This window comes from Gopherus flavomarginatus, chromosome 19 (assembly GCF_025201925.1).
Source record: "Gopherus flavomarginatus isolate rGopFla2 chromosome 19, rGopFla2.mat.asm, whole genome shotgun sequence".
In the NCBI taxonomy this organism is placed as follows: Eukaryota; Metazoa; Chordata; order Testudines; family Testudinidae; genus Gopherus; species Gopherus flavomarginatus.
In genome coordinates, this window is record NC_066635.1 from 3,066,379 (window position 1) to 3,082,019 (window position 15,641).

Genomic DNA, 15,641 nt, shown 5'->3' on the forward strand with positions numbered 1-15,641 from the left:
CTGTGGTCACCAGATAATAGCAACAGGACGTACCACCTGAGCAGAAGGGCTGAGGTGCAGGAACTCACCGACTGGGCTTCGAGCTCCTCGCCCAGTGGCTTTATGCCAACGTAATGCCTGACTTGCAGAGGTGTGAATGAGCCTAGGATTAGGCTGCCATGTACCACTGCAATGGCTCTCTTATGGCCTGAAAATAACCCCTCACATCCTGGGAGCTGAGTCCATCTGTTCCCAAAGGGAGGAGATTTTGGCCTGGAGTTGAACCTTACTGAGGAGAGGGGCAGTCAGAGCTGTGGGAGTTGAGCTCTTCTGATGGGTGGATGAAATCTATGAATCCTTTACATCCTTCATTGCTACTAATCCAGGTGTATTTGTGTTTCTTTCCAGGGATGAAGCCAGCGATCGCCCTTGTCGGATCCCTGGTAACGCTGAGCCTGTGCTATGGATCTCGCCCTTCCTTGAATGGTAATGCCCCCTTCTCCTGCCTCTCCTGCTCTCTTTAATTAGTTTGACAAAGATTTTTTTTTTAAAAAGTGGTTTATATTTTGAGAAGGAAAAGTGCAAAATTACAACAGCATCAGGAATTAAATGTTTCATCTGCACAGAAATCTTCCCTAGAGATCAGCTGAAGCACAAAAGAAATAAACAGTTCGCTTGGGAAAACAAACCAGAGAGCATGTCTAGCAGCTGATAATTTGCCTTTTCAGACTCTCTCAGCCCCAAGTGCCCTTTCCCTCTCCTGCCCTGGTCATTCTACAGGATGGCAAGTTTCTGACAGCCAGTGTCCTTTTGCTGTTCAGCCAGAGTGAAAGGAGATGGTACTGGTGTAACATAAACACAGGTTTTCTGACCAGCCCCTGCAGAGGAAGGCTATACAGCCAGGGTACTGACCAGCTTCTCAGGCACCCGCCTCTGGAGGCTAAACTCAAAATTATACCATCTTGTGCTGCACAGAGAACTGTAAGCTCTAGAAATCCGCCCTCTCCCTCAATGTGGGAAGAGATGCAAAAGCTTTCTGCCCCAGGTTATAACGTCCACACACTGGTTTTAAACAAAACAAAAACAAATTTTTTAACTACAAAAGATGGATTTTAAGTGATTATAAGGGATAGCAAACAGATCAAAGCAGATTACCTTGCAAATAAACAAAAATGCAATCTAAGCTTAATATACTAAAGCAATCGGATATGAGTAGCAAATTCTCACCCTAATTGTTGAGTTAGGCAGTTTGCAGAGTCTTGAGGGCAAGCTGCACTTACTTGAAGCTTAAAACCCGTTATTCCTTTCACAGGCTAGAAACCCCTCTAGCATGGGTCCAGCCCTTCTCCCCAGTTCCAGTCCTTGTTCCTCAGATGTTTCCAGCAGTCTTCTTTGGGCGGGGAGTCCAAGAAGAACCCCGATGATGTCACTCCCCTGCCTTAAATAGTTTTTGCAAATAGCGGGAACCCTTTGTCTCCAACTTTAGTTCCCACACCTTTCAGTGGAAAAACACTGGTATTCTATGATGGAGTCCAGTACCAGATGACTTGGTCACATGTCTCTGTAAGGCTGTAGCAGCCATGAACCAGAGGCTGTTTGTAGTGTCCCCAGGAAGGCTTCCCTGTGGGAGATTAGCATCTTCTAAGACCTATTGTTTTCCCTAATGGCCTTTCCCAGCCAGCCATCTAGACTGATTGCATTCTGTCTAGTGAGTGTTCCCCAGGTGTAAACACATTTTTGATAGATGTATAGACAATATTCCTGACTTCCTGTCCCTACATTCATGCAAACAGGATAATCATATTCAGTAACTCATAACCTCTTCAATGATATCTCACATGCCTCATCTTGCACAAAATACGTCATAATGATGCCATGCTCATATCATCATAAAAATACTATGAAGGATATGGATCGTAATGCCACAATAATTTTTAGCATAAATTGTGAATGCTTCATTTTTCTTCATAACTGAAAGTTTCTTCTTTAGCAGAGGCTGAATAATAATATTTTTTTTCAGAGAAAGTAACTATGAATTGCACTTTTGCAAAAGGTCTGTCTTCTCTCATTGTTCTTCAAGACATTCAGAGATGAAGAATAATGGGAAAGACGACCATTAGCTCTCTACCTTTCATTTCAGAAACTACCCATTGCACCAGACCTATTTGGGGGAGAGGAGAGGAGGAGGGTGTGTGTAGTGGTACACAGGGGATAGCAGGAGCGAGGTGGAAATCAGAACGTGTCTTCAGGGGAATGTGGACAGGAAAGAGTGGGGGAAAGGTGTATCCCAACTGCTTTGCTATACTGTGGAGCTGTAAACCCAACTTCCATGCCAGTACTCTGGCTGCTTTGTGCTGCTTCCAAGGTGCAGAAAAAAGTTAGCCTGAACCAGTAGATCTGGCCATAAAAATGAAAAGCAAATGAAAACAAAAGATTGCTACAGCTTCTTCAAACCGCTAGTAATATCACTTAGTGGCATTCTGGCTGGGGTTTGTGTTTACTGTTCATATACGGAAATAATTTTTTTTTTTAAATCAAGGCACTTTTCAGGCAAAAGTTACAGTAAACTGAAATCAAGTTTCAGAGCACGTATCAGTAATTTAAGATAACAAACATAACAGGGATGTTGTAACTATCCCATAAACAATTGTTATGAACCCAAGAAATTCAGAGTAAAGATTAAACTTAAAAGAAATCCAAAGTCAGTCTGGTCTAGAAATGCCCATGTCAGCTAGAGAGACAAGGTGGATGAGATAATGTCTTTTATTGGAGCAGTATCGGCTGGCAAAAGAGACAAGCTTTCAAGCTACACAGAGTCTTCAGTTCAGTTGGGGGCACATAGAATTAACTAGGCAGAGCCTGCCCCAATAGATACCATGTGGGAGAGAGAATAGTGCAAAGAGAACAAGACAATTCTCAGTCAAAAGCGACATGAAACTGGAGTCAAGTTTCGTAGCACATGTCAGTAATTTAGGGTAGAATTTGATGCAATATGTACCATGTGGGAGAGCTAATAGTACAAAGGAAACTTGATCTTTGAATGTCCAAGCTCTGGGTATTGAATGGCTGTAAGAGTGGGTATATGATAGGAGAAGAGAGGCCAGAGGCCAGATAGTGAGCCTCAGGGCAGATTCAACTTGTGATGGGCAGAGACTTGCTCCAATATATACAGCAAATCCTGATTTGTGCAGTGAACTTGTGGGACGGAGTTGTCCTCATGTCCTGCTCCTCCTTCTCTTTGGACTAGATATCTCAAGGATGCTGTCGGCTCCATCCCTTCTGAGCAGTGTTGATGAAGCCAAGCGGCTGGTGGATGCAGCATATAAGTATACCCGGTACCGGTGAGTTCCCTGCTAACAGGGGGTCAGCCTCTCATACCCTTCTGCATGGTGAATAGCACCCCGCTCCATGAGTAGGTAGCTTTATTGATTTCTGTGTCACTATTTGCAGCGTAAGGTGCGACTCATCCTGAACACAGGTGTCAAAATCTGTCCCAGGATAATTTTCCCTATGTAATATGCTGCAGTCCAATATCTGACCCTAATCCAAGGCTGTCTACTCCAGGTTGCAAGTAGAACAATGCCTGAGACCTAATCTGCGATTGGTGACATTCTCTAGCAGGGCTGCAGAAGGGGTGTCACTAAGGTGGCATTTAATAGTCCTTAGTGGAAATGACAGTAAAAGAGATGGAGGGACAGAGACAGTCCTTCCCCATGGGCCTCTTGTGTATGCAAGTCCTGCCTCATGGCTATCTGTGCTCTGACATAATTATTATGGAACAGCCGGCAGCTATTCCATAGATAAGGTTGGGTTCAGTTTTTCGTCTAAGAATACAATGCATCTTCCCCAATTTACAACGCTTAATCTGGGAGCAAAGAGTGAATCTTCTGAGGGTTTTCAGCTAAGTGTTAATACATCACCTTTTTTTGAGTCACAGGTATTCCTGGGCCACATCTAACTTCCAAACAGCTTATTCAACTCTGCAAACTTTCCATAAAATTAACACACATTGAAAATGTTGGGAATCGGCACATCTGAACGATTCAGGTCATAATGCAAAGTTACTAACAATTGTTGTTTAAATATAGTTAAGATAGAGAATATGTCACCTTATTTTAGGGGAAAGAACATTTCAGGGCGGTTGTGAGTCTATATCCAACATTCCAAACCCGGGAAATTCAAAGTTAAAATTATGCTTAAAAGAAATCCAAACATGGTAAGGTTTCGGGAGAGCCGAGTAGTGAGACCAAGCAATAACCATACAATTACAGATTCTGGATTATGATTAAAACATTTAATGTTTGTGGTTCCAGATTGGAGGACATGGATTTTTTGAGGATACGTTAAGGGGTTTTTATTTTTCCCTTCACAAGAGCAGTACAAAGCAGCTGAAGCACAGTGGTGAATCTGTCCCCTAATTTGCAGTGGCTTTACTGGTCTGCGTTAGCGAGACTGGTGCTACATGAAGGGAGGCTGGGAGAGACAAGGTCCTGAGTCCCCATAGCTCTGTCCTGTGCTCCTGGCTCAGTTCCTCTGGCAGTGCTGCCTCTGTGTCCGTGGAGCCAATGGGAAATTTTCAAGCACTGATGACCAAGCTTCTATGGGGCTATGGGACCTTTAAAAGGAGTGGCAGTTGTGCCATGTAATCTACCAATGAGAACTCTTGATATATCCAATCTCCTTCATGCTTCTCTTATTACAAGCAATGGAATTGTTACACACAAATTAGCTGTAGAAGAAGGTTGAGGATTAGTTGTTACCTCTGATGTCACATTGGTAGCACTTCGAATTAGCTGAGCTGTTGCCCTGATCTTATCTGAACCCAGTTAAACCATAACAATTTATGCACCAATCACTGCTACTTTAGTTTAATTACAATCACATTTCTTCAAATATAGACCATGAACAAGAGGTCAAATATTTGAACTGTGGAAATTTGACAAGCGTGTGTTGTCCCATTATTTTGGGACAAAGAACAGATTGACTTGGATGGTAAATTTCTTAAAGGATCCAATTTTTAATTCATGTTAACTTATAAGCTAATTCTGAGGTTTACCGGTAAATTCTCAGAAAATTCATTCTGAGCTCAAAGAGTGAACGGTGTCAGTTTGGGGAGGATACGTTGTATTCTTCATTTATAACCAAGAGATTGAACCCTTATTTTAAGTGCAAAACAGAACTATAGAGCTGCAACCGGTACCTCCATAAATACAAGCAAGGACAGTTCAAACGGCGTGGATTGTTTTTGTGACATCAGAGGTGACTCAACCAACCATCACAATCCCTTGACAGTTGATTTGCATGCCGCAATTCCAGTGATTGAAATGAGTCAGTGGAGTAAGGGGGCTGGACACGTGCCCAGGAAGTTCTCATTATGGAGGTTCTGTTTGGGACTCCACGGTTGTGTGGAGATTGCACTTAAAACAGGGATTCAGCATTTTGTTCTGTATGAACCATCCTGCATATCCTCCCCACACTGACAGCACTTTGTCTTTGAGAATAAAATGAATTTTCTGAGCATATACAAGATAATCTATTAATTAAACAGCATTACAATTCGTAAAAAATAAATAAAGTGTTTTTGTTCCAATCTAATCTCATTAATGGAACTGTGAGGAATCTTCAGACTTTCCATATCATTAACCTTACTGAATTTGTATGCATATGCTACATTTGAAGAATTTGTGTTTAGGATTAATGGTAATTTTTTGCCATTATTCTTCATAACTGAAAGTTTTTCCTTCAGCAGTGGCTGAAGAAAAATATTCTACTTCAGAGAATTCTATGAGCAACTGTCCTCTCAAAATGGCTGCCAGCTCTTATTCTTCTGAATCCCATAGCAAAGATGGACACCACCTCCTTTCACCTGCACCCCTCCTCTCCTTTACAGCATGGGGAGCTACGATCTTCCCTGGAGTCGACTTGGCATCACTCTCAGTGGGAACCATGAGAAGTGGTGGCCATTTTGGATGAGAGCAGCCTGCGTCGTGTGAGCAAAGAGACACCAGACTCCAAGGGTGGAATTCGCAAGGGGACATACACACCTAACTGCCACTTTAAGTTCCTCAGTCCAACATTAGGTGCCACTGGCATTCACAACCCCCCTGCTCAGCTTCTGTCTAATCATGTAGGTGCATAAAGTCCATAGATAGATATTTCTGCCTGTAAAGTCCACAAGGTACCAACATTTTGGCAGCTGAGCTCCTCCTCACACTGCCGTGAACCTAACACTTGGTGGGATTCACAAACGAGGGATTCCCCTACCTATCTTGCCTTCGGGGATTGGTCTGGTAGATGCCCTCTGCACACGTCTAAACTGACACAAAATGGTCAGCAGAGGGGGTTGTGGTGTCCCCTTTAGCTCAGTGTCTAGAATACTTTCCTGTCCCCTATGAAAGGGCTTAACCTGCGTTTCCTGCCTCATAGGAGAGTGCCCGAGCCGTCAGGGGATTCTGGAGCAGGGCTCTCTGTCTCTCCTGCCGTAGCTGCTCCACTTTGTGTGGGTAATTCAATACTGAGTGGAGAAGGCAGACTGGAACCTGGCTGCCTCCTCTCCTAGCGGGGAGCCTGAACCACTGGGCTGTAGCATCAGTCTCACTCAGGCCATTATTGGGGTTAGGGTCCAGGGGTTGGGGGTGGCTGTGATGCACAGGGGGCAACCTAGATGATCTGCTGGTCCCTTCTGGCCTTACATTTGTGACTTTCTCTGGCCCGATGATTAGTTTGTATTGTTATCTGTATTATTTGTTCAGTGCCTTATTGTCATATCCATCACGCACTGAGAGAATCTGCTCTTCTTTAGGCCTCTACTATTCCTGCCGTTTGCTTCTCTTCCTTCCCCACCCACCTTCCTGTTTCTTTCCCTATCCTGTCTGTGATTCTTCTGTACTTTCTTTGCATTGCCTTCCCTGCAGCCACACCCAATTTCTACCCTGTGGGCTTCGCTGCCTCCCCATGCTCCCCTCCAGCCACTAAAATGGTCAGCAATTAACCAGTTATTGTTGGCATCACTGGTATTTAAAGTGGATGGCTCAGTGAGAGGAACAGGGGAGATCACCTCTCGGAGCCATGGTGTCAGGCTCTGTGCAGACTCAGGCAGGCATCACTGCTTTGGCTACCTTTAAGTCACTTTGGGAAGGTTATGTCTGCACTGCAGCCATGACTGGTAGACCCTTAACTGGTTTATAAATGAAAGTTGAGCTTCTGGAGAACCCGACTGTATTATATAGGCTGCAATACACCCTGCTGGTCAGCTCTGGCCTGCACACAGATGTTTGCTAGCCCCGCACCGCACACACATGCCAGGATAGTAACTACTGCAATTATGGAATGAATGAGCTGCAATGGACAGAAGGCGAAAGGGGCCCCGTGCAACTTGGAGGATTGTTTCTGCTTCAGAGCTAAAGCAGGACTTTTTTTCTTTCAGTTTAAAAGAGAAACTGAGGAACGAAGCCTTCACCCCTGCAGATATGCTGGACTATATGAAGCAGCCAGTGGGGGGAACCAGGGCCATGATCCGAGCTGCTGATTACATGGAAACCACCCTGAGCCTGCTGAAGAAGAAGTTGCAGTGGACTGTGAAGGGGAAGTTTAATGTCACAGGTACAGGGGGGCAAGTCAGTTAGGCTTCCTCTCCTTGAGGCCTTTCTCTGGCCAGTGTCTTGGAGCTCAGTTGTCGTCCTACTGACTTCAGTCCTGCGAGACTGGGCCCTTAATTAGGTACACCTGTGAAGCTAGAAGATGAGTGTCTGCAAGCTACAGGCAAGTGTCTGTTGCCAGGCAGTGGCAGGCCATGAACCGTTGGGGAGGGATAGCTCAGTGGTTTGAGCGTTGGGGTTGTGAGTTCAATCCTTGAGGGGGCAATTTGGGGATTCAGTTGGGGATTGGCCCTGCTTTGACTAGATGGTCTCCTTGATATTCTGTGACAGCATTATGAATGCTCTCTCTGTCAGGTAGTGCACATCAGAGCTAGCATCTCCCCATTCATCACTCAGTTCCGCTGCAACACAACCCCCTGGGCAGAGTAGCAGTAGAAGTGGTGTTGTAGTTCAAGAACTCATCTTCTTGGTGTGAAAAGAGAACACCAACCTTCCCACATGCCCCCCACCTCTTCTGGGAGGCGAAGGGGACTCTTCCCTGGTGCCACCTTTCTCCCCTTCATTCTGGCATCTCCCTCCCTGTTTTGCAGAGGTGAGGTTTTAAAGCCAGCAGGTGCTGTCTGTGTGAACATACCCAGCTGCTTCAGGCTCTGTTTTACTATGAGTCCAGACAGAGGCTCTGTGACCAGAGCAGGCTGCATCCTGGGGAGGGCAGCAGTGAGCTGGGGAAGTGATTTCACAGAGCGCAGAAGTGGCTACAAGAATACTTTGCCTTGCCCCATTTCTGAGGCACCAATCCCAACACACCAAATTGCTGAACTTCCTTTGCATTTTCTTGCAGACATGCTGAGCCCAGCTCAGCTGAAATTGCTTTCCAAGGCTACTGGCTGTGCCCAACAAACTATGAATATACCATGTGATGAAACAAACCCTTACCGAACGATCACGGGTGAATGCAACAACAGGTGATGCTAGCTGTCAAGGAGAGGATGGCAGGTCCTCCCTACATTAGAATAACTTCCTATCTATACGTTCCTATCTAATCCCAACTATACATATAAAATGATGGGGTCTAAATTAGCTGTTACCACTCAAGAGAGAGATCTTGGAGTCATTGTGGATAGTTCTCTGAAGACATCCACTCAATGGGCAGTGGCAGTCAAAAAAGCGAACAGAATACTGGGAATCATTAAGAAAGGGATAGATAATAGGACAGAAAATATCATGTTGCCTCTATATAAATCCATGGTATGCCCACATCTTGAATACTACATACAGAGGTAGTTGCCCCATCTCAAAAAAGATATATTGGAATTGGAGAAGGTCCAGAAAAGTGCAACAAAAAACACTTTTCAGCTTGGAAAAGAGACAACTAGAGTGGGATATGATAGAGGTCTATAAAATCATGGCTGGTGTGGAGAAAGTAAATAAGGAAGTGTTATTTACTCCTTCTCATAACACAAGAACTAGGGATCACCAAATGAACTTAATAGGCGCCCGGTTTAAAATAAACAAGGAAGTATTTCTTCACACAACACAGTCAACCTGTGGAACTCTTTGCCAGAGGATGCTGTGGAGGCCAAGACTATAACAGGGTTCAAAAAAGAACTAGATAAATTTGTGGAGGATAGGTCCATCAATGGCTATTAGCCAGAGTGGGCAGGGATGGTGTCCCTGGCCTCTGTTTGCCAGAAGCTGGGAATGGGTGACAGCAGATGGATCACTTGATGATTCCCTGTTCTGTTAATTCCCTCTGAAGTTCCTGGCATTGGTCACTGTCGGAAGACACAATACTGGACTAGATGGACCTTTGCTTTGATCCAGTATGGCCATTCTTATGCTTTTATTTCCTAAATCACTAGCCAGGCCTGTTCCAGTGAAATCTCACAGGGTACACAGAAGAAAAGTCCTACCAGGAGTGGTGAGCCTGACCATGCATTTGGTGTCTACACCCTCTTGTTAATTCAGCTCATTGAAGAGCCTTTTACACTCCTGGCTCAGTAGCAAGAACTTCCTCCTCACCGGCTGGCTCCTGCCTCACAATCAGGCTGATTTCCAGGAAATCCCTAGAGTGAAAGTCACACCCAAGCCAAAACAGAGGTCAGATTTCAGCTCCTAGTGTAGTCTGTCATCATGCATGCTGTGTGTCAGGGTGTCACTGAACTATTTGCAATGGTTCTGCTTAGTGGTTTACACACTAGCGACTCCTGCCCTCATAGGTCAGTTGTGCCCTCCTTCACTGCCTCTCATTACATTCTCATACAAGCCCCTTTGTGCTTTGTCCCACACTGCCCCTCACCCATGGCAGGAGCTCCCAAGAGCCCTGGCATCGCCACCTCATTTCCTCCTTCCAATTCCTCCTTAACATGCCCCTGTGTAGTGATGCCTACAAAAGCGTCAGCAATGATTAGGCAGCTGGTGTGCTGAGGCCCCTGCTTGTCATGCTGCCCAATATTGTTTCCTTGTGTAACCCTTCTGCCCCTCTGAGTTGGCAGCAACAAGGGCCGGGTTCAGTATCCAGGGGTTCCGTTTCAGTAACACAATGCATAACCGGCTTGAGCCCCCACCCAATGACCTGGGACACTCACATACCACAGCCCCCTGGGCGCCTCTAGGAGGCAATACTTCCCCTCTCACAAGCACGGAGTCTGAGTGTAGCAAAATCTTTTTAATAAAGGAAGGAATTAATGCGGCATCCCATTGGAGAAACACCACAAACAGGGTTATAACACAAACCATAAACAAAAACCCACCTCCAAGTACGTTTGGCACTGTCCTTTTTCCCCTTAGGGTTTTAAGTCCAATCACCCCAAAGTCCAACAACCCAAAAGTCTCTGGTCAATGCCACCCCAGAGTTCGAGAGTTTATCTGTAGAGGTCCCTCCCCCCAGCCTGGGTAGAAAGGGGCACCTTACGTGGTCAGGGGCCAACTGCCCTGCCTCTCCGTGGGTTCTGCTTCCGCCTTCTCCACGAACTGCTCCGCTTTACCAGCCGCTCCACGCTGCTCCTCCAGCCGTCCTCAGAAACTGCTCCGCTCCACCAGCTGCTCTGCTCCATGAGCTGCTCCAGTTCTCTCTGCAAACTGCTTGGCTCCGCTCACTCTGTGGGCTGCTCCACCCGGCTCCCCACTAGTTAGCATCGTACTCAGTGCTCTCAGCTCAGTGATTTTAGCTTTTTAGTGATTTTCAGCTCTTAGTGATTCTAGCTCATAGTAGGGGAGCCCCAGTGCTAGTGCACCATTAGCCCAGAGTGATTTCAGCTCAGTAACCTGTATTTAAATTCTTAAGGGAATAAAAAAATCAACTCTGACATTCCACAGTGGAGAGAGGAAGGGGTGCAACTGGTGCTTCCGGCTCCACAAGGCGACTGCACCAGCAGGCACAAATACCTATCCCCAACCTCTCTCAATTCTCTGGGTTTTGGAACCCATGTCCCATGTCTAGCCAGTACCACCCAACTGAGGGTGAGCAATTTGTCACCAAGCAGTCCCACAGCTTGGCAGTCTGGGATAGGGTAGGCGTGCCTATGCAAATACACTCTCTGAAATTCTTTCCACCACATGTCAGTGTAGAGCTTATCCTGACTCTGCTTACACTTGTGCTCTCCCATTGGCCTGTCTGTGTCTACTTGGTGTCTCTTGTCTTATTCTTAGACTGTTGTCTCCTTGGAGCAAGGACTGTCTTTCTGTTCTGTCCGTACAGTGCCTAGCACATTGTTCTGGCCCATGACTGGGGCTCCTAGGCTCTATAATGATGATGATGTTGATGGTATAATTTGCTGTATTGCAAATATGGATTCTTTCATTCCATCTCCCAGGAGAAGCCCTGCCTTAGGGGCTTCAAACAGACCCTATAGCCGATGGCTGCCTCCAGAGTATGAGGATGGTGTTTCAATCCCTCGTGGCTGGACGGAAGAAGTCCTTTATGCTGGATTTCGTCTCCCGTTGGTAAGGACTATCAATTCATTTAAAATACATTCTTTCAATTAAAACAGTAGGAAGGACGCTCAGAGTTTTACCAGAGATAGGGTAGTTCAGGGGTCCCATGGCACACGTCCTCCACCATCAGTAACCCCTGTGCCATCTCTAGGCTGGGCACATAATGACCAAAGAGGAAGGAAACAGCAGGCCATTAGGTCTGCACTTCCGACTGGAGGAGTAATTCCCAGCACGCGGGAAAGTGCCTGGGCTAGTTCTGATCGAGCTAACATGCTAAAAAGAGACATAGCCACATGGCACAGATGCAGGCAGAGGCTAGCTGCCTTGTGTCACAGATGAGCAGGTACTCGGCACAGCTAGCTGCTTATTTTTAGCATGCTGGCTCAATCAGAACTAGTATGGGTGCCTCTCCTTGAGCTGGGAATCACCCTGAGCTCAAAGTGCAGCTGTACCCTAAAATGGCTGTCTGAAGCCTGAGTGGAAAGCAGAATAATCTGCCTCCATCGTTCCCCCTTAGACCCACTTAACCCAGTGTTGCCAACTCACACGATTTTATCAGGTGAGTCATCATACTGGGTGTTTCCCCTGAATCCCCAGCTCCTGAAGTCATGAGAATCTCTGCTTTCATTTTTTAAAAAAGACTTTCTAGCTCGTATGGGGGCAGGAAGAGCTAAGAAAGCTGAACCCTAATGGCCCAAACCCCAGAAGGCAAAGAAAAAGATCCCACATTTACTATTTTAAAAATTCTTGTGATTTCACTGCCAGTCTCATGATTTTTGGGGCCCTGAGTCATAATTTTTGAACTCTTCAGTTTGAGAACACTTAACCCTGTTAAAAAGCAGAGCGCAAAGTTCTAGAGGAAGAAAACCCGAAAAAAAATATGTTAAAATGCCTAGCAAAGAAGAGGTACATGTGTACGCGCATCAGGGTGAGTGGGGACCCGTTAGCTGCTGTAGTGGGATGTAATGACAGCAGCACTCAGGAAGGCAGGAATTTGGGATAGCTGGGGATTTCAGCTGAAATGTTCATTCCACTTCCAAAATCCACCTTGTGCCAGAAAAGTCTTTAAAGAAAGGAAGCTGCAATCCAGCTGCTTGAGCTAGAAAACCAAAGCTCGAAGGTGCATGAAGATTCTCCTCAGGCAGAAACTAATGATGAACTACTGAAAAATGCATAGCGCGTGGAGGAAAAATAAGAGGGCAGGAAAAGAAAAGAATCCAGATAACGTGCTGTCCCTGAGAGAAACAGAGCTGAATACGAGAACTCTGAGACATGAGGAGTAACCTGAAGATTTGTAACTGAAAGGGTTTTACAGAGAGCCATCCAGAACGAACAGCTGAGGAGTAACTAAGCTAATTGTAAAAAGAAAATATTCTGCAGTTCAGTTTAATTGGGGCAAACATAGACTAAGGCCTTTAAAAGCGCCACACTGCAGTGCGGGGGATCTTGGGGGTGGGAAATAATGGAGAAAAGAAAGGGGATGGGAAGGGACTCATAGGGGCTCTGTATAAATCCTCCCCATGTAACATAAACGTCAGAGGACATCTCCTCCTGAGGGTCAGGGTTGAGGTCCCGTGGGTAGAGGATGTTGGCCAGAACAACAATAGATTAGCAGCAATTAGAAGTGATCTTCAATACTTTCAAATAAATAATAAAGACAAAAGAAAAAGAGGACTCTGAGAGGCACGTGAAGGAGTAAACTCTGAGAAGAGACTCTCATTAAAAAAAAAGAAAACTCAAGAAAAATTAGAACTGAAACAGAACTTAAAGATCCATCCTTTGATCCCTAATCTCTTTAGGTTCAAGAGGGCAGGGCTAACTCAGTGAGAACAGGGGTTTGAAAAGCCAGCTTGTAAGAGACCAGAGAGCTAGTGAACAGGATCAGCAGAAAGGGCTGTTCTGCAAAGGTGTTTAGAGAGGGCACGTGAGAGCCGGATACATTGATAAACATTCTCTAAATGTAGGCCAATAAACGCCCGCCCCCTCAAAAACCCAACCAGAAAAACAAACAATCCCCTAAACCCCGCAGACATACACACAAAGAACAAACCAAAAAGCTGCAAGAGTAAAACTACTGCGGCAGAAGTCTAGCAGCGGGGGCTGTCCAGTTTATTGCACCGAATGCAGCATGTCTGATTACTTGCCTTGTGAGCAGGTGGCATATGTGTGCATTTGGTGCAAGCAGCTGCTGGCCGTCAGAGACCGAGCATGGGCTGTTGACCAGGGTGACTGATGGGAGGAGTGAAGGGAGACAGAGAGGTCTGACAGCCTCTGTGCTGCTGAAGAGAATGAAAGTCTCGGGGATGGAGAACATCAAGCTGGGAGAGAGGGAAACAATCCTTTAGTTGGGATTCTTAGAGATGATGTTGTGGTGTCCTCTGGCCCTGAGGATACCCTTTCGGGGGAGGGGACCACAGTTATTAGGAAGAGAAAGATAATAGTTATGGGGGATTCAGTTATTAGAAATATAGATAGTTGGGTTTGTGATGACTGAGAGAACTGCATGGTGAATTGGCTCCTGGGTGCTAAGGCTGTGAACTTCTTGAGACATGTAGACAGACATATGTGCAGTGCTGAGTAGGAGCTGGTGGTCATGGTAGATATGGTTACCAGTGACATAGAGAAAGAGAGGAGAGAGATTCTGGGGTAGGTAAGAGATTAAAGTTCAGTAGCTCATGGTGGCATTCTCTGAAATGCTTTCCATTCCGTGCGTGGGCCAGTTAGACAGGCAGAACTGCAGGGTCTCAATGTGTGGATGAGACGATGGTGTTGGGAGGAGAGATTTAGGTTTTATTAGGAACTGGGGAACACTGTGGGAAAGGAGGAGCCTATACAGGAAGGATGGGCTCCACCTACACCAAAATGGAACTAGATTGCTGGTATGTAAAATTAAAACCTTCATAGGGGACATTTTAAAATAAGGGCTGGGGAAAAACCGACAGGTGCAGTGGAGCACATGGTTTAGATAGAGACATCCTGTAGGGGAGGATTTATTAATGGAGATTCTCTATACCCTAGTAAAGAGGAGAGGATGGAAGTTGATAAAATACAAGTAGAAGCGAAGAGTAACAGTCAAGTGAAATAGAGTCTCATTCAGTTACACCACATGAAGGCAGACAACTAAATATTGACAGATTTTACAAGTGCGTCTACAGAAATGGAAGAACTTTAAACACTACGAAGGGAGTGTGACAGGGTCCCCAGGGTGCAGCCTGGACTGCCGACCATTGAGCCCTCGAACCCATCAACGTGGTTGTCCCTCACACAGTGATGTCAATGTCAAGCTACAAGCCTCTGACAGGCACTGCACTTACACAGCCATCCACAGCTAGACACAGACACACCCAACTGAGTTACATGAACAGGTTCCCAGACACTCATGAATAGGGCCCTACCAAATTCATTGTCATGAAAAACACACCACAGACCATGAAATCTGGTCTCCCTTCATGAAATCTGGTCTTTTCTGTGCTTTTACCCTATACTATACAGATTTCACAGGGGAGACCAGCGTTTCTCAAATTGGGGGTCCTGACCCCAAAGGGAGTTTCAGGGTGGGTTACAAGGTTATTTTAGGGTGGTGGGTCATGGTATTGCCACCCCTTACTTCTGCGCTGCTGCCTTCCGAGCTGGGCTCCCAGCCAGCAGCTGCTGCTCTCCAGCTGCCCACCTTTGAAGGCAGTGCCACCACCCCCAGCAGCAGTGCAGAAGTAAGGGTAGCAGTACTGCAACCCCCTACGATAACATTATGAGCCCTCCCCCACAACTCCCTTTTGGGTCAGCACCCCTACAGTTACAACTCCGTAACATTTCACATTTAAATAGCTGAAATCATGAAATTTACTGTTTTTTAAACTCTATGACCATGAAATTGACCAAAATGGGCTGTGAATTTGGTAGGGCCCTAGTCATGAACCATCAATAGGAAGGCTCCAGCCACTTCCCCCCAGCTCCGGCCCTACACCCCAGAACTATTCCATTCTGAGCTGGTCAGAAGCCTGACTGGTGTAAACTCATTAATTAGTTCGCCACTTCAACAGAAGCGTAGTGGGTGTGCAACAGCCCATGTTAACCTGGGCTGAGATTCCCCAAGGACTTCCACCAAAACCACACTGGTTTAGATAAAAT

At 45.9% G+C, this 15,641-nt stretch overlaps 1 protein-coding gene across 1 annotated transcript in view; it reads left to right on the top strand.

Moving 5' to 3' along the window:
- Positions 1–389: 389 nt before the first annotated feature.
- The window catches only part of MPO (myeloperoxidase), a 40,541-nt gene continuing 25,289 nt past the window's right edge, over positions 390–15,641 (top strand). Inside the window, exons 1-5 of the mRNA XM_050928984.1 lie at positions 390–465; positions 3,227–3,320; positions 7,406–7,581; positions 8,419–8,542; positions 11,393–11,522. Coding sequence (XP_050784941.1) covers positions 390–465; positions 3,227–3,320; positions 7,406–7,581; positions 8,419–8,542; positions 11,393–11,522 — 600 coding nt within the window. The remainder of the gene's footprint in view (positions 466–3,226; positions 3,321–7,405; positions 7,582–8,418; positions 8,543–11,392; positions 11,523–15,641) is intronic.